The sequence below is a fragment of the Salmo salar genome, chromosome 15 (genome assembly GCF_965601325.2).
Source record: "Salmo salar chromosome 15, fSalSal1, whole genome shotgun sequence".
NCBI lineage: Eukaryota > Metazoa > Chordata > Actinopteri > Salmoniformes > Salmonidae > Salmo > Salmo salar.
In genome coordinates, this window is record NC_138305.1 from 49141302 (window position 1) to 49160360 (window position 19059).

Here is a 19059-nt window from a genome sequence, read left to right on the forward strand (position 1 = left end):
TTATCCAAGGCTTGGACTGGAAAAGGAGAGGAGAGCAGATACGAGGTAATGTTCAGGGAGGAGACAAGGGCCTGGTCGATAAAATTCCCTGCGGCACCGGAGTCCACTAGTGCCGTAGAGACAACACCTGAGGGACAGCCCACCAGTGAAATGGAAACCAGGAAGGGTTTGGCGGAAAATGATGAAGAAATACTCACGCCTACCCTGGGAGACGAATGATCACGGGGCCGTCCCTCTGCCCCAGTAGACTTTGGGTTGGGACGCCCCGGACACTGCAGGATCTGGTGCCCGAAGAAGGTTGTCCAGGCTGATGGCGATCGATGTGTGCGTCCAAGGAAAGGTTATTGTCCCGGCACGCCAACTCCGTCTGGACCTCCTTGCGCAGTCCTCTTCGGAATAGGGTGCGTAGCGCCGGCTTATTCCATCCGCTGGAGGCTGCCACAGTCCGGAAGATGAGGGTGTACTCCGCAGCAGTCTGGGCACCACCCCCCGGGCAGCAGGGAAATTACTGTGGCAACCTTGGACTTCTCGTTGGCGAAATAGAGGGAGCACTGGAGTAGGAAGTCACAGCATTTGGATGGAGTCACGTCATATTTGTCCGAGAGGAACAGTTGGGCATCACTGACCAAGGTGGACTGCTGTGTAGGATGGGGGACTGGCTTGCTGGGACGAGCCAGTCCCAGCGAGCCAGTGGTGTCGTGGCAGTGGAGGACACGGAGGACCACGTCTATAGCCGCACCCAGTTGCGCCAGCTGATCGTGGTGTTGGAGTAGATGTCCCTGTTCATCGATTATCTGGTAGATGTCTTCCTCTTCTGCTGCTTCCATATTTTGAGGCAGTATTCTGTAACAGAGATGCAGGGAGTCAGGAAGCAGGTGCAGTTGGTGAGTTTAATAATAACGAACATGGAGCAATACTCCTGTGTAGGGAGGTGGTGATGAAGTCCAGGTGTGCATGATGATGGGGTGCAGGTGTGCGTAATGATGGTTGCCAAGACCGGTGGTTAGTAAACCGCTGACGGGAGTAGCAGGAGCGGGAGTAGGCGTGACACAGTTAGTTGACAGTGCCTGTTTTTGTGTTAAATGTGGCCAACTTCTCAGGATTTTCTGTTATGGTCTGGGTGTTGAAGTAACTTGACAAAATATAGCATTTTGGACCTGAGGTCTGTTTTTTGTCAATCAGAATAACATTACTGAAGGTATTATTTAACTTAAACTTCAGTTAATGCTGTTAAAGTGGCTAAAATGATTCATTAAAATTGAGGTGGCCCTACAGTTCCAGACTGGAGGGGCAAGACCTAGCTTGAGTGCCAGTCTGTTTGTGCTATCATGTCAACTCCCTCATTGTCATGCCATGTTTGCAAATGATTAGGCGAAAGCACAAACAGATCTGGGACCAGGCTAGGAAAGACCCCCATCACAATGTTTTTTCCGCATCTGATTGTCAATCCCTTCCCCTGTTAGTCTATCAAGCAAAATCCAGTCCTCGAGGATCGCACTTTATGTAGGTTTCCATTCCTCCCTTAAACTCAATTGTAAAAGTGCGAAATCCAGCAGGTACTGGGAATTGAGTTTGACACCCTGTCAAGAAACCTAATACATGAATGCATGGTACATTCCAGTGTTCCACATGGGGCAACATATACTCACCCTCCCCCTCCCTTCTCTTTTCAGGTATCCCTACGCAGGCAGGAGATCGCCGACCGGCTCAGCGCCTGGACCATTTTCAACGACAAGAACAAGGAGCTGTGCGACTGGCTGACCCAGATGGAGAACAAGGTGTCGCACAGTGGAGACCTCAGCCTCGAGGAGATGGTGGAGAAACTGAAGAAGGTAAGAGGAAACTGAGGTACAGTGCACATTTTAGGACATATCCTCCGATGCCTTAAGTGTAAACCGTATATAAAATTGTCACTTACAATTGGCTACGTAGTGGCAAACATTTTTGGGAAAATGCTTTATGCTGGTTGAGTTGACCGGCAATGGGACAACGTAAAAAACGAATGCTAACATTGCCAATTTAGTTTTGTGTAATTGCTTTTTACAATGTAAAAAGGCACATAGAGGATGTTTTTGCTCCACTACAATCCTGGTCACAACCCATTCTTTCAAGTAAAAAATAACTGTCTTCTCAAACTGAAAGAAAGCATGTTTGGAATGCATACGCAGTTTACCTTACCTTGCAGACCATGCTGGGTCCATAGAATTATACACAGATGTAGGATCTTAATTTGATCACCCTGTTGCTGAAGAACTTTACTTTACTTGATTTTCCCTTCTGAAAAAAATGCATCAACTTCTACAAAAAGTTCAATTAAAGGATAATTACGCCACTTTATAAACAGTTATTATGCTGTTAGTAAATATGTACTACTGTAAGATTTGATACAAATGTTGATATTTTATCGTTATTGTTAGTCATACTGTGCGATTCATTGTTTTTGTCATTTTGAAGCTTCTGTATTGCCCTCGTCTACACCATACTACGATTCCCAGGGTGCATTTAATCTCCCATGATGCAATTCTAAGCATGCAGTTGCTGTAGCTTAGCTAGCTGGCTATATCAAGCCCAGACGAATCTTAGTCTAAGTACGTAGAGAGGTTGATTGTTAAGCAACAAAACCGAGGCCTGCTCAAATATGTGGTAAAACCGACAGGGTTGGCTTAGATTGTTGATAACATGTTAACTACAGTATATTTCATTCCCAATGTATTTTGAAAACATAACGTTGCACAATGAGTACTTGTGTCTCAAATATGTCATTACAGTTGTTGGTTAGCTAACACATTTTAGACATGTTATCATAGACATCAGTCAAAACAAGACATATTAAGAACAAGATCAAACAAGTTGAAACGAGCCACTTACGATTTACCACGTGACAGTTTCTTGTCATTGTTGCTATCTGGCCATCCAGAACAAAAACAACACACAGCCTTCTGCCCCTTTTTTTCTTGACGTTGCCAGCTAACCCTTTTATTGCTTATGGCACAACTTATGAGTGCATTTCACATTGCTTTTGGGTTGTAAATATATTATAATGCTTGCATGAATGTCATGCTGAATATATGTTCATATCAATAACCAGGTCGGCTAGTTGAGAACAAGTTCTCATTTACAACTGCGACCTGGCCAAGAATAAAGCAAAGCAGTTCGACACATACAACAACCCAGAGTTACACATGGAATAAACAAACATACAGTCAATAATACAGTAGAAAAAAAGTCTATATAAAGTGTGTGCAAATGAGGTAAGATAAGGGAGGTAAGGCAATAAATAGGCCATGGTGGCAAAGTAATTACAATATACCAATTAAACACTGGAGTGAATGATGTGCAGAAGATGAATGTGCAAGTAGAGATACTGGGGTGCAAATGAGCAAGATAAATAAATAAACACAGTATGGGGATGAGGTAGTTGGATGGGCTGTTTACAGATGGGCTATGTGCAGGTGCAGTGATCTGTGAGCTGCTCTGACAGCTGGTGCTTAAAGCTCGTGAGGGAGATATGAGTCTCCAGCTTCAGTGATTTAGGGCAGAATGGGTACATGAGGATTTGGCCAACCCCTTTCTTTCTGTACAGTACAACAATGGCCCTTTCTATTGAATTTAGCCTAGATAACACCTCCTTTTCTTTCTCATCATCGATGGTAGTCATTTAGTACACAGGGTGTGTTCATGTTTTTGATGTGGTGTGAGGGAAAAATAAATCAATTCAACGCTTTAAATAGAAAGTGATCTTTGTTTAGCAGCCCTTCTTCTTGTGGGCACCCCTTGATCAAAGCTTAAAGCAGAAGTTCATGATTTTATAACTTGATGTTAGCCACGTAAAATTATAATAATAATAATAATTTAATAGGATCTCTATGGTTAGCCACTATAAACTACAGCTAATTTTAGCCACCGCTAGCTAACAATCAATGGAAGCGATAGGGGCAGTCTTTTTTTTTTTTTTACAGCCTAATCACCTTTAAGTAACATCACACATATGGAGTTGATTTCAGTTGATTTAAGTTTGGCCATGACATTTAAAAAATTGCACAATTGCCTCAATTGTTTGAAAGCCCCCCAAAAATGATTTGGAGATACCTGAGTGAGTGGGTAGCCGAAAGAACGGGGGGTGGGCTTTGAGAAGAAGTTGTTAGCTAGGTCATCGATCCCCCCTATCTGTTGTAAATATGTATTTGAAATGCACTTGATGTAGCTGAAAGTACATAATTTTAAACATGTATTTGACCCAGGTTTGGTAGTCTGCTCCCTCTCCTTGAAAGCAAAAGACAGATTTCGGTGATCTGAAAAGAAAAGTATTAGTCTTCATCTTCATCTTCTTCTTCATAGGACTGTATGGAGGAGATCAACCTGTTCAGTGAGAACAAAAGCCACCTCAAGCAGCTGGGGGAGCAGCTGATGCTGGCCAGCGACCAGGCCAAGCAGGCCCAGCTCCACGGCACCTTGAGGGACGCCAGGGACCGCTGGCAGCACCTCTTCCACCACATTGAGGCCAGGTGAGGCTAGCACATTTAAAAACTGGGCTCAGGTTTTTTTTGTTATTGTTTTCCAATGACAGAGACAGTATGAAATGAAGGGGAGACGGAGAGAAGAGCCGGGATTCATACCCACACAGGCTACTGCTACTAGCGGAAGGTAGCCTAAGCGGTTAGAGTGTTGGTCCCGGAATGGAAAGGTTTCTAGTTTGAATCCCCTAGCCAACATGGTGAAAAATCTGTCTATGTGCCCTTGAGCAACGCTCCAGGTTTGCCGTTGATAATGACTCACCCTGGCTGTGACCCCACTCTCAGGGAACGTTGGGATATGCAAGAAACATATTTAGGACAAATATAAGCACCCACCAAATGATTGCTTCTATTACTAGGCCTACTACTACTGCTTCTACTACAATACTACCACCACTAGCACTACTACTACTTCTACTACTACCACAATCGTAAGGGTTACAGAAGCTGCAACAAGACAACAAGTGACTTCATATCCTTCCTTGTCTCAGTTTGGTGGGTGAAGCTTTATTTTATTCAACCGCCCATCTGTCTGCCAGGTCAGGTGCCACCGTGGCCGAATGTTGACAGTTGCTTTGTGCTCTTCAGGAGGCAATTCTTTTTTAAACAAAACAGTTTACAGGATTTATAAATGGTGCAGTGAAATGCTTGCGTGGTAGCTCCCTCAATATTGCAGTACAATAATCAATATCAATAATAAAAGGCCAAATGCAAAATAGAAAATATCAAGTCAAATAAAAAATATCAAGTAATTACAAGAAGGTAGTATGCAAAGTAGTAAATGATATGTATGATTATGAATGTGCATGTCAAGTATGACTGTATTTACAAACATAAATTGAATAGTGACTAGGTCGCGCAGTTAAATAAATAGTATAAATAGAGCAACAGCATTGACAGTGTGTGTGTGTGTGTGTGTGTGTGTGTGTGTGTGTGTGTGTGTGTGTGTGTGTGTGTGTGTGTGTGTGTGTGTGTGTGTGTGTGTGTGTGTGTGTGTGTGTGTGTGTGTGTGTGTGTGTGTGTGGTGTGTGTGTGTGTGTGTGTGTGCGCGCGCTTGTGTGTAAGGTTTTCATGTATGGAGAGTCAGTGTTGCAAATAGTTTCTGGCTGCAGATAGTCTTTAACATGTAAATAGTCTCTAAGCCTGTTGGTCTGAGACCCGATGCTCCGATACCACAGCGCGCAGCTTGTCTGGGTGACAGACACCACAGAGACAACGGATGGCACATTGTTCATAGGGAGTGCTGTGAGTGTTGTTCACAGTGGCAACATCGTTTAGCACTACGGCTAGTCAGCTTTTATGCTAACCGGATAACAGATGCTGACAGGGGGTCCAGGCTGTCGTTAGCGCCAGTAGGCTATAGTGCTGTTTCCTATTGTTTAGCCCCCACCACGTCACGGCTAATGTGGGGCGACAGAACCCCCACCCCCTTCTCCTCCCACTCCAACTTGCTTGGGTCCCCTCCACTCTTGGGCTGAAAAAGGGGAACTCGGAAGGCAGACGTAAGGCCATATGGTACAGTCCTAGACTTTTGAGGGGTGCCATACACGCTAAATCCCCTCTGATTCCAAGACTGTCCATCTGTCTGTGGGTACGCACTGTGGCTGGCTATGTAGACAGTAGATGATAATGAATATAACAAAAGTGAGTGTACAGCAGCTGCCAAGCTGAAGGAACATTGGTGAACTACAGGGTACAGTGTGAGTTACTATAAAGTTTATGCCATAGTGGGTCCTTGACTATTCTTTGGGGGTGGGCCATCATCACTCCTGACACCTATATGGGAAACAAAGGCTGAGTGTTGCTAGGTTGAAACAGGTATGACACGTGCCCAGGGGCCCTGACCTTCAGGTGTCCCCATTTGATTTTGTTAGTCACTTACTCAGATATCATATTATCATGTCATAAGTCATGGCAAAATGAGTAGAATTGCAGGAAATTATCTTTAAAACTGCAAAACAAAATTGTTCTGTAACGCAGACATTTCTTTACCTTACGTTAATACAATAATTTTCTGCGAACAGATCTCTCTAAGTATTAAATTATAGTTTTTAATCCGGGTGCTGAGTTAATGTGAGTTAATGTGTAGCGGCTAATTTATTGCTAATAGGCTGTGTTTGTAGATCGACTGAGGTGAATTAAGCTAAAGCTGGGGTCATTTTTGCTTGTTTTTGCTGTTTTCCAAACACCATTTTAGAGTTTTTAAATTGTATAGAAATGCAGTTAATGAGCTTCAACTTTAAAATGTCTTGACCTCCAGACCTCAATAAAACTCAGACCCTCGCTACGGCCCTGAGAGCATTGTTTGCTAAGCTAAAGGTTAAGCTTCGAGTAGCATGACATTGTTCTTGCTACCGGTCTATGGACAGGTTTGCGTGTTGTTGTGTTTTTACTTTGATGATTAAGGTTAGGGTTTGGGGAGGGTGAGCTGATCCTACATCTGTTCTTAATACATCTTGTACCCGGACCATTATAAGTTCTGGAAGTCACTCCTGCACTCTCAAAGTCTCAGGCGAGACGTGTGTGGTGACCATTGTTACTATATAACTGTAACCTCTATAGAGCCTTGTCTCCAAGCGACTTGAACCCCCTCCCCCCCCCCCCATAGCGACGGTCACTTTGTTTACCTTGCTTTTTTCTCCCTTTCCCTTAATGTTCTCTCTCTCTCCATACCTCTTCACACGTTCTTTGTCCCTCTAGCCATCCTTCTCTTCCTATACACTGGCTCAGCATGGAGCCTTGCCCTGGGGCTCAGTGTCTTTTGTGTGGCCCAACTCTTTGTTGGGCTGTCAGATTTTGCGAGAGGTGTGGGAGGGAATGTGGGTCTCATGGTTTGTTTGGTATAGTTTTGATTAGTTTAGTTTAGTGTGGTTTACTCTAGTTTTGTTAGGTTTAGTTTTGTTTAGGCTCAGTTTGGTTTAGTTTGGTGCTTGGTTAAGTTTAGTTTGGTTTAGTTTTGTTACATGTATACTGTATATTAACAGTTTAAAGCTGAATTGCAATACAATACATATTAGTTGCACTGCTTCGAGCTGCACATTATTCTGGTCACCTCAATCAAAACCTCCTATTTTTTGGGCAGATAAAACCTGTTAAACAGTATAATGCATTGTCCTCATGATTCCTGTAATAAAAGTGTCTGCCCTGATGCTGTGCCTACCTGTTTCACAGAGGCCAGCTGCTGTAATGAGTGAGCCTCTCACGCTCTCTCTCCCCCTTTGTGTGCCCGTCGTGATTGTATAACATTTCGAAATGCAATGCAGGACAAAAAATACTTCGGAAGCAACTAGTTGTCTATATCAAAGAGAGGAGGGTCTCAGCTTTCTGTAGGTATAATTTTATTTCTCAACGATCATTATTGCACTCAAGGCACACTGTTTTACAAACAATATACCTGATGTCTTTGAAATACGAAGGGTACGAAATTGTGCATCAGCCGTCGTAAGTGCACTGATAGCAACGTTTTGTTAGGACATTACATTTACTATTATATTAATACATTAGCAGTAGATATTATATTTAGTTAGCTATCTAGCTAATGTGTTTTGAGGTGGTTCCTCAGGTGGTGAATTAGGTCTATATTTAAGTGATAATGCCTGAGAAGCCGGTGTTTAGAGGATATATTGGCATGGGCCGGCAAACCGTGCCAATATATCTGTAATGATTTTCGTTAGGAGAAGTATCGGAGTCAGGCACAGGACACAGGGATGAGTGCAAACAAAACGTGTTTACTCAAAACCATAATCCAACTTCTCCCACAGCAATAATACATGGTTGGGAGAAACACCTCCAACAACCACAAAACAGGAAACAATCACGGACAAGACAAACAGGAAAGCCAGAGGGTTAAATAATGAACATAATCAGGGAATATGAAACAGGTGTGTATAATTAAGACAAAACCAAACAAACAGGGAAACATCGGTCGGTGGTAACTAGTAAGCCGGTGACGTCGATCGCCAAACGCCGCCCGAACAAGGAGAGGGGCCGACTTCGGCGGAAGTCGTGACAATATCCTCCAAACACCGGCTTCATACAATGGGTTACAAACATATTCAAATAATGATTGACATATTTTCATTAAAAATGTTATTTTGAATCATTTATTCATACTATTTCATCCTTCCACAAGATATAGTCCCGACACAAATCTAGGGTTGCTACCCAAGCCGGCTGATCATTCGTTCTATCGGTTTGGTTGCCAGAGACGCGACCCAGTCGTTCAGTCTTTTGTTCATTATAAATGTTCCATTGCCATACTGGCTGGCAAAGTTCTTATCCATTGCTTGCTTGCTAGCCAACTACGTCGAACTTACAGTCATGTCAAACAGTGCAGCCAGAATAACAGCAAAGCAGCTGCATTTGTGTTTGTTGAAGCTGTTTTCTAGTGACATCTATTTGGATACATCCATAACAATGAGCTAATGATACACGATTTCGCCTGGCATAGAAAATGTGAACAAATTTGAACAATGAAACAATGTTGCAAATGCCAGAGAGACAGAGAGCAAGGTTTATACAAATCTCCGCTGTTGAAAACTAAATGTTAGTCTAAAAGAAATTTGAGATAATGTCTAAATACTTTTTATAGTGGAGATCAAGTTTATAAATTGCCTGGCCGGGCTGATGAGAGTGGATTGAACAGAGTAAATAGGATTGAACAGAGTAAATAGGCATTTTAAATTCATAGATTTAGCCGGTGGTAACTTGTGGAATTGACATCGGCTGGAATGCGGTTTTAACCAATCAGCATTCAGGATTAGACCCACCCGTTGTATAAATAATATTAGTGCACATAAAGATGAAGGCATATATCTCTGTTGAACAAAGAAATCAGAAAATTCTGGAGCCCTATTTTACCAGTAAAATAGAACAGAAATAGCCTAATTGTCGACACAAAATTAGGTTGCATATCAAAATATTTTGAATCATGCATTCCTGCTTGGACAAGTTAGATGTAACAACTTATTTATTGAATACCATCTCAGTAGTGTATTTCACTTCTTAATAAAGCATTGTGAATGACTTTATAAAATTATGACTAAAATGTAATCTATTGTGTGACGCTGCAGCAAAAACAATTGGGGGTTGCTACCAAATCATTGCCTGGTGCCACCAGGGGGAAAATGTTTGTCTGGAGACCTAATTTAGTATATATGTAGCATTTATGAGTATTTTCTGCTATATATGGAATGAGAAAGCCACGTTATAGACGTAACATTTTTGTTAGTTCATTTATGAGATACTGAATATTGACTTTCTCTTAAAGCAAAGATAAATGGCACACATGGTGCACGTACACACAAACACTTAAATGCATGCACACACACCCAGACAGACAGACAAACAGACACACTCACTTTCACTATTATCGAAAACTCTAGCTCTTCCCTCAAGTAGAAGACAGTATTGAGTGCTACCAGGGGGTTAGCAGAAGGATCAAACCTGCACACACTAGCTATTTTTCTCTAAAGAGCAGCTTTTTGTAATCAAATGTAGTCATGGCAACATTTTCTGTGTTCTGTGTTGCCCAGTTTCCATGGTGATCGTTGAAGGGCCAGGGGACACCTGGGAAAAAAGTGGGGGGGTGCAGGGTAATAGTAGCCTGGGTACGAGTCTCTTTAGCTAATCCACTCCCTGTACTCTATATCATGTGCCAAAGAGACTGGCCTTTCTGCCGTCTTCAAATATGAACATTCTATCATTTATGATCTTGATGAGAATGGAGGATTTGATCCTGATTCACTCACCCTCACAGCTATCCTCAAATCACGTTTATTATGCAAATATTGGAACTATAATTTTTTTCTCCACAGATCTCTTGGCATCCGTTTGCTAAGTAACTGTTTGTCTGTCCAGACGAAACCAGTCTGTCAAAAGTTGCTAGCTCACGTCTAAATTCCCCAACTAAATAGCTACATACTGCAATTCCAACCACAAAAAGTCTTAGTTTAGATTTTAAGCCTCAAAATACAACAACTTGCCGAGCTAACAGCTAAATGTTTCCGGTTCTGTGTTCGAGGCTCCACATGTTGTCATGGAAAATATTTATGTTATTTCCAACAACCATTGAGCAACTCCGCCTTAAATCCAGCACATATTGAACATTGAGATTGAAAAAATACTGGCCTTTCGGCAATGACAAGGAGTGGAACGTAAAGAGACTGGTACTCAGACTATGGTAGTAGTGGCTATAGGAGTGTATAGTTTACAATGCTATTTAAAAAATGTATAATTTAAGAACAAGTTAACTACTGACTTTCAGCATGCATAGAGGGAAGGACACTCAACTTGTACTGCACTGACTCCGATGACTTATGATTGGCTAAAATAAATGTATAATAAGATGATAGTTGGAGCTGTATTGTTAGTTTTCAGTGCAGCCTTTGATGTTATTGATCATAATTTGTTATTGAAAAAACTTGCTTGTTATGACTTTAAATCACCTGCCATCACATGGTTGGAGAGTTACATATCAAATAGAACTCAGAGACTGTTCTTCAATGGAAGCTTCTCTAACATCAGATATGTACACAGCGGTATCCCTCAGGGCAGTTGCCTTTTTTTCACACTTAACAGTTTCCTCTGTGTATCAAGAATGGTCCATCACCCAAAGGCATTATGTGCCAGTATAGAATTCAACCAATGTCAGATTGATGATCTAACGAAAGAGAACACGGTGCTGAAATGTACTGTTGGACTCTTTAAATAATGGCGCCGGAGAGGATGGCTGCCGTTTTATTGGCTCTTAACCAACCGTGCTATTTTTTTCACATTGTTTGTAACTTATTTTGTACATAATGTTGCTGCTACCGTCGCTTATGACCGCAAAGAGCTTCTGGACAGCGATTACTCACCTTGAATTGGATGAATAATTTTTCTTCAATGAGTTGGATGAGAGGGATTTATTCCAAACACTCGAATAGGCCCCCATCCCCATCATTTGCAGGAGAAAAAGATGGAGATTTCGCGGAAGGAGATAGGGGTTCCTTGTGAGGATCAGGCGATGAGTGGCTAGTCTGCCTTTACCATCCGTACTTTACATACAATTGCTGGAAAATAAATGGGACGAACTAAAAGCACGTATATCCTACCAAAGGGACATTAAAAACTGTAATATCTTATGTTTCACTGAGTTGTGGCTGAACGACGACATTAATAACATACAGCTGGCGGGTTATGTACTATCGGCAGGATAGAACAGCAGCCTCTGGTAAGACAAGGGGTGGGGGTCTATGTATATTTATAAACAACAGCTGGTGCACGATATCTAAAGAAGTCTCGATGTTTTGCTCGCCTGAGGTAGAGTATCTCATGATAAGCTGTAGACCACACTATCTACCTAGAGAGTTTTCATCTGTATTTTTCGTTGCTGTCGACATACCACCACAGACCGATGCTGGCACTAAGACCGCACTGTATACCACCATAAGCAAACAGGAAAATGCTCATCCAGAGGCGGCGCTCCTAGTGGCCAGGGACTTTAATGCAGGGAAAAAATCAGTTTTACCTCATTTCTATCAACATGTTAAATGTGCAACCAGAGGGAAAAAAAACTGTAGACCACCTTTACTCCACACACAGAGACGCGTACAAAGCTCTCCCTCGCCCTGCATTTGGCAAATCTTACCATAATTCTATCCTCCTGATTCCTGCTTACAAGCAAACATTAAAGCAGGAAGCACCAGTGACTCGGTCAATAAAAATGTGGTCATAAAAACGTGGTCAGATGAAGCAGATGCTAAACTACAGGACTGTTTTGCTAGCACAGACTGGAATATGGGGATTCTTCCGATGGCATTGAGGAGTACACCACATCAGTCACTGACTTCTTCAATAAGTGCATCGATGACATCATCTCCACAGTGACTGTACGTACATACCCTAACCAGAAGCCATGGATTACAGGCAATATCCGCACTGAGCTAAAGGGTAGAGCTGCCGATTTCAAGAAGTGGGACTCTAACCCAGAAGCTTATAAGAAATCCCGCTATGCCCTCTGACGAACCATCAAACAGGTAAAACGTCAATACAGGACTAAGATCGAATCGTACTACACCAGCTCCGATGCTCGTTGGATGTGGCAGGGCGCTTGCAAACTATTACAGACTACAAAGCGAAGCACAGCCGAGAGCTGCCCAGTGACACAAGCCTAACATATGAGCTAAATAACTTCTATGCTCACTTCGAGGCAAGTAACACTGAAACACTGAAACATGCATGAGAGCATCAGCTGTTCCGGACGACTGTGTGATCATGCTCTCCGCAGCCGATGTGAGTAAGACCTTTAAACAGGACAACATTCACAAGGCCACAGGGCCAGACGGATTACCAGGACGTGTACTCTGAGCATGCGCTGACCAACTGGCAAGTGTCTTCACTGACATTTTCAACCTCTCCCTGTCTGAGTCTGTAATACCAACATGTTTCAAGCAGACCACCATAGTCCCTGTGCCCAAGAACACTAAGGTAACCTGTCTAAGTGACTACCGACCCATAGCACTCACGTCTGTAGCCATGAAGTGCTTTGAAAGGCCACAGATGATGCAATCTCTATTGCACTCCACACTGCCCTTTCACACCTGGACAAAAAGAACACCTATATGAGAATGCTATGCATTGACTACAGCTCAGCGTTCAGCACCATAGTGCCCTCAAAGTTCATCACTAAGCTAAGGACCCTGGGACTAAACACCTCCCTCTGCAATTGGATCCTGGACTTCCTGACGGGCCGCCCCCTGGTGGTAAGGGTAGGTAACAACACATCCGCCACGTTGATCCTCAACTCAGGGGTGCTTGCTCAGTCCCCTCCTGTACCCCCTGTTCACTCATGACTGCACAGCCAGGCGCGACTCCAACACCATCATTACGTTTTCCGATGACACAACAGTGGTAGGCCTGATCATTCCAGGTGAAGCTGGTTGAGAGAATGCAAAGCATGTGCAAAGCTGTCATCAAGGCAAATAGTGTCTACTTTGAAGAATCTCATATATTTTGATTTGTTCAACACTTTTTTGGTTACTACATGATTCCATATGTGTTATTTCATAGTTTTGATGTCTTTATTATTATTCTACAATGTAGAAATTAGTCAAAATAAAGAAAAACCCTTGAATGAGTAGGTGTTCTAAAACTTTTGACCAAACAAACAACCCAAGCATTAATTGGGAGTCAGGTGAACTACTGTTCTGTGGACTGCGGAAATGCAACAGCAAGTGAAACTAGGAGGCTGCAGATTGCACAGAACAAAGCAGCAAGGATTGTTTTAAGGTGGAGATATGGTTATTCTGTTGTAGTCATGGTCAATGCTCTTGGTTGGTCATCAATCAACAAGATAATTGAAAAAAAACATGCTTATTTTATTTCACAATCTACACCATTTAAAATGGCCGCACTCTATTCACAACAGTATTCAGTTGGTAAGAGACAGACATTCAGTAAATACTAGGAATAGATTGTCTACCATCTATGTGTTATCCAGACAGAAAAGAGAAATAAGCAAAATAAAATTTTTATTTAGCACAATAAAGAAATATAATAATTTATCAGAGCAAACCAGAAACCTTTCGAAATATAAATTCAAACAATACTGTAGAACCATTTAAATATAATACATTGGAAGTGTCATGTGTACTCCTTCTCTGGCGTCTAGGTCTTCAGGCTGCTGATTATCCCGCACACCTGTCACCATTGTTAAGCGCACCAGTGCCTCATGACACTCACCTGGACTCCATCACCTCCGTGATTATCTTCCCTATATCTGTCACGCCCCTTCTTTCCTCAGGTGTTATTGTTCCTGTTTCATGTCCCTGTACTTGCTTCCCGACTCTCAGCGCACTCGTTACAGAATAACACCTCACCTAAGGGAAGCATCAGGGTGTGTTTTTTTTTTGTCAGTGTAAATGCCGTCAGGTCTGGGAGCCGCTACAGGCTCTCATGCCTCAGCCGGCTCGTCGGGCTTTCATGCCTCAGCCAGATCGCCGGGCTACCCTGCCTCCACCGGCTCGTCAGGCTCTCATGCCTCGGCCGGCTCGTCAGCTGTCATGCCTCCGCCGGATCGCCAGGCTCCCCTGCTTCCACCGGCTAGTCGGGCTCTCATGCCTCAGCTGGATCGCCAGGCTCCCCTGCCTCAGCTGGATCGCCAGGCTCCCCTGCCTCAGCTGGATCGCCAGGCTCCCCTGCCTCAGCTGGATCGCCAGGCTCCCCTGCCTCAGCCGGCTCGTCAAGCTTCCATGCCTCAGCCGGATCGCCAGGGTCCCCTGCCTCAGCCGGATCGCCAGGCTCCCCTGCCTCAGCCGTATCGGCAGGTTCCCGCGCCCCCAGCCGGCTCGACAGGTTCCCGCGCTTCAGCAGGTGTGACCGGTCCGCTCCTGATCCCCGGGTTTGTCCCCTTTGTCAGCGTCCTGCAGCTGAAGCCGTGCGTTGGGGAGGGGGTCCTGTCACGTGTACTCCCTCTCCGGCATCTATGTCATCAGGATGCTGATTATCCCGCACACCTGTCACCATCGTCTAGCGCACCAGTGCCTCGTTACACTCACCTGGACTCCACCACCTCCTTGATTATCTTCCCTATATCTGTCACTCCCCTTGGTTCTTTCCTCAGGTGTTATTGTTCCTGTTTTATGTCGGTGCGCTGTTTGTGGTTCTTGTTTTGTTAATTTATTTATTAACACTCACTCCCTGTACTTGCTTCCCAACTCTCAGCGCACTCGTTACGGGAAGGTTGGTTGTGCGTGACTATGGTAGATGAAGGAATCAATCTATCTTTTCAGAGTATTTATCTGGTCAATTTGTCAGTGTATTATGTTTGTTTGTAACAGTGTGTTATATATGAAAATGTGATCGTATTATAAATTGTATTTTAATGTTTAAGGACTCTTGGAAGATTAGTCCAAATGAAGACTAAAAGAGATCCTAATAAAATCATGTATTTGTACGTTTTATGTGGACCCCAGGATGAGTAGCTGCTGCATGTGCAGTAGCTAATGAGGATCCTAATAAACTAAATTGTGGGCACTTGTGAAGAATAAACACAGGTCTTCCCTGTGGCTCAGTTGGTAGAGCATGGTGTGTGCAACGCCAGGGTTGTGGGTTCGATTCCCACGGGGGGGCCAGTACCATAAAAAAAAAATAATAATTATGAAATGTGTGCATTCACTACTGTAAGTCACTCTGGATAAGAGTGTCTGCTAAATGACTAAAATGTAAAAAAAAAAAAAAATGAACTTGAATAAACACTTGAACTTGGTAGTTGAATGGTGCCAAAAGTACAAACCCTGTCCACCTGCCACTCCAGAAAGACTCAATCAAACAATTGAAATTAGACATGTTGGGTGTAGTTAATTATTAGATATGTAGTATTGCTCTGACTCTCTTCCCTTTGTGTGTCTGGGTGGGTGGGTGTGTGTGTGTGCAGGGTGAGGAAGCTGAAGGAGACCCTGGGTATGGTGCAGCAGCTGGACAAGAACATGAGCAACCTGCGATCATGGCTGTCCCGCATCGAGACACAGCTGGCTAGGCCCGTCACCTACAACGTGTGTCACCATGAGGAGATCCAGAGACGGCTCGCCCAACAGCAGGTGGGTGGTAGTAGGGTGCAGTTGCCCCTAGACACCGATCTTGGGTCAGTTTAGCATGTGGGTGCCAGGGTCCTGTGCATTAGGCACCAAATGAACAGGGAGGGAGTACCTGTTTAACGCTTTAAAATGTTTTCCCTTGAACACAACCCAGGTTGTCATAGCAAATATTATGAAGTGATTTACCTGAATAAATACAGATTGAAAAAGACTGGTTACACAAAGGTGTTTTTGTGTAATATGCACATCACAAATTTCCCACTGGTGCTGGGCCAAAAACATATTACTCAGATATAGATTGTAATTCCCTTTGGATTTTGTCAGCTAAAATGACCATATCTGTAATATCTGTATTTATTTCATTTTATTTTAGTTATTTGAATAGATGGCGATAGATACAAACATATTACCCCATTGAACAAACAACCATCCAATGCATAGCCTTGTCAATAGCCGTGTCCAACGTTGTCCGTCTGTCTGTCCACATTACATTACGCTAAGATTGTCCTTGTTTCCATCCACAGGAGCTGCAGAGGGACATCGAGCAGCACACGGAGGGCGTGTCGTCCGTTTTGAGGCTGTGCGACATCCTGCTGCACGACCAGGATGCGTGTGGTGGTGGCGGCGACGGCGAGAATGATTCCATCCAGCAGACCACCTGCAGCCTAGACCAGCGCTGGAGGGCCATCTGTGCCATGTCCCTGGAGAGGAGGCTCAGGTAGGACACACACACACACACACAAAATCAATCAATCCCCCAAAAAAGATATAATGCATTACCAAACAGGTGGCTTATACAAAGTGTTTCCAAAAGTGATGAATGAAGTTTCTGGGTCACTTGGATGGTGATGTTTCGTGGTCCAGAGTGAAGTTTCATCTGGGTTAAGATCAGCTTCCCCTTCCCTTATCCTAACCTTAAAGGAAATATCCACCCAAAACCACTAATTCCTATAATTGAAAGTGTTAAATAACACTAATATGTGAGAACAATATATGTTGTTAACGAATGTTTAATTTTGTCGTTATAATAAGGTTGGTAGCAACATGTGAAAATTGTTGTGGAAATCTGTGGCAGCTCTGTCTGGCTAACTAGCAAACGTAGCGACTCACAATAAGACTGAATTCAATATCAGCGTGTGAAGTAGATAGTTAGCTACAATCTCACCATGTTCAACCTGCAGATCGATGTGTCTCGCAACGGCACCATGCAATGCACCCTGGACTGAAGAGGCAGACAAATAAGAGAAATGTGGTGGACCCTAAATTATACATTTCTCAAAGTAGGAATATCGCAAAAATAGTATCAATTGCTTATTAGTGAGAAGACAACCTCCCGTGTTATGGCATCAGCTAGTATTGAAATCTGACATGTATGATAGACGTTTTTGAGATCTTAGTCATATTCCTTTTAACTTTCAGTGTAGTGAGAGCGGCTTAATCGCAGTGCTATTCATACCTGACAAATTTCCACCTGCTCGAACGGCAATAGCTCAGATACACATGAAAACATAAAATCACCCAGGGAATTGATAGAACATCGCTCAGAGATGCACGCAAACAATATAACATTCAACATGGGTGAATCTTTCCTTTGCCCATTAGTGAGGGGAATGCAAAACTGACCAAAGATTAACGTCTCGGGTAACTTTACCCTACACTGATGTTTCCCTATGATAGGATCGAGGAGACCTGGAGGCTGTGGTGTAAGTTTCTGGATGACTACTCGCGCTTTGAGGAGTGGCTCAAGGTGGCCGAACGCACGGCAGCCAACCCCAACTCTGACAACGTTCCGTACACAGTCGCCAAGGAGGAGCTCAAGAAGTTTGAGGTCAGTTTTGGGGGTCAGGATCATATAGGAACTGACAGTGAAGCTCACTTCTGCCTCCCAAATGGCACCCTATTCCTTACATAGTGCACTACTTTTACCCAATGCTCTGATCAAAAGTAGTGCAAATTGCAGGGAATAGGGTGTCATTGCGGACACACACTGTCTGAGATTTTCATTTGTATTCTATTAACTAATTAATGGCTCAGTTACTGGATGGTTGGTTTAATCATATCCTTTTGCCAATGTTCATCAATCAATGTTATTCACACCCCTCTCGCCCTCCTCCTTCCCTCCATCCTTCCTTTTATCTTCCCTCATCTTCCTCCCTCGCTTCCTTTCATTCTCCCTCCCTCCCTCTCGGAATACCCTCTACACCTCCCCCCCATCCACCATACATCCCCTCCCTCCCTCCTGCCCTCCCCACCCTATGCAGGGCTTCCAGAGGCAAGTGCAGGAGCATGTGACCCAGCTGGAGCTGGTCAACAACCAGTACCGCAGGCTGGCCCGGGAGAACCGCACCGACGGCGCCAGCCGCATCAAGGTTATGGTCCATGAGGGCAACTGCCGCTGGGATGCACTGCACAGGAGGACGGCGGCCATCTTACGCAGGCTAAAGGTGATAAGGAAGGAATGCTGGGATTTTTTTTAAATAAATAAAAAAATGCACACTGCGCTTACCAGTGTTACTTTAGTTAGCTTACACATCGGCCTTACTGTCTATCAGAGCTTTAGAAATCATTGACTTATTGCTTTTCCTATTTTTAAGGGACTTAAAAAAAAATGCCAAGATGGCCAAATTGTGACTTTATTTTTTACATCAAGAGCCAGATCTGTGACTGTTTTCCACCCCCCATGTGAATCTTGAATTTTAGCTGCACCTTGACTCTAGGTGTGCACACTATCAAGCACTTCTTACAGACAAAAACTCACGTTCTCTTTTCCCCTTCCCCACTGCAGCATTTTACGGGGCAGAGAGAGGAGTTTGAGGGGACCAGGGAGAGCCTGCTGGTGTGGCTGACAGAGATGGACCTGCAGCTCACCAACGTGGAGCACTTTTCTGAGACAGACACGCAGCACAAGATGAAGCAGCTCAACGTAAGGGGGGCAGGAGGGAATTGGTGGGATTGGGGGAAGGTGGGGT

The 19059-nt window shown here is 43.7% G+C and overlaps 1 protein-coding gene across 1 annotated transcript in view; it reads left to right on the forward strand.

Annotated features, from left to right (window-relative positions):
* syne2a (spectrin repeat containing, nuclear envelope 2a) overlaps nt 1-19059 on the forward strand; it is a 216192-nt gene that overhangs the window by 182944 nt on the left and 14189 nt on the right. Inside the window, exons 93-99 of the mRNA XM_082961486.1 lie at nt 1674-1832; nt 4339-4505; nt 15931-16093; nt 16615-16808; nt 17768-17918; nt 18352-18534; nt 18876-19013. Of these exons, the coding sequence (XP_082817612.1) occupies nt 1674-1832; nt 4339-4505; nt 15931-16093; nt 16615-16808; nt 17768-17918; nt 18352-18534; nt 18876-19013 (1155 nt within the window). The remainder of the gene's footprint in view (nt 1-1673; nt 1833-4338; nt 4506-15930; nt 16094-16614; nt 16809-17767; nt 17919-18351; nt 18535-18875; nt 19014-19059) is intronic.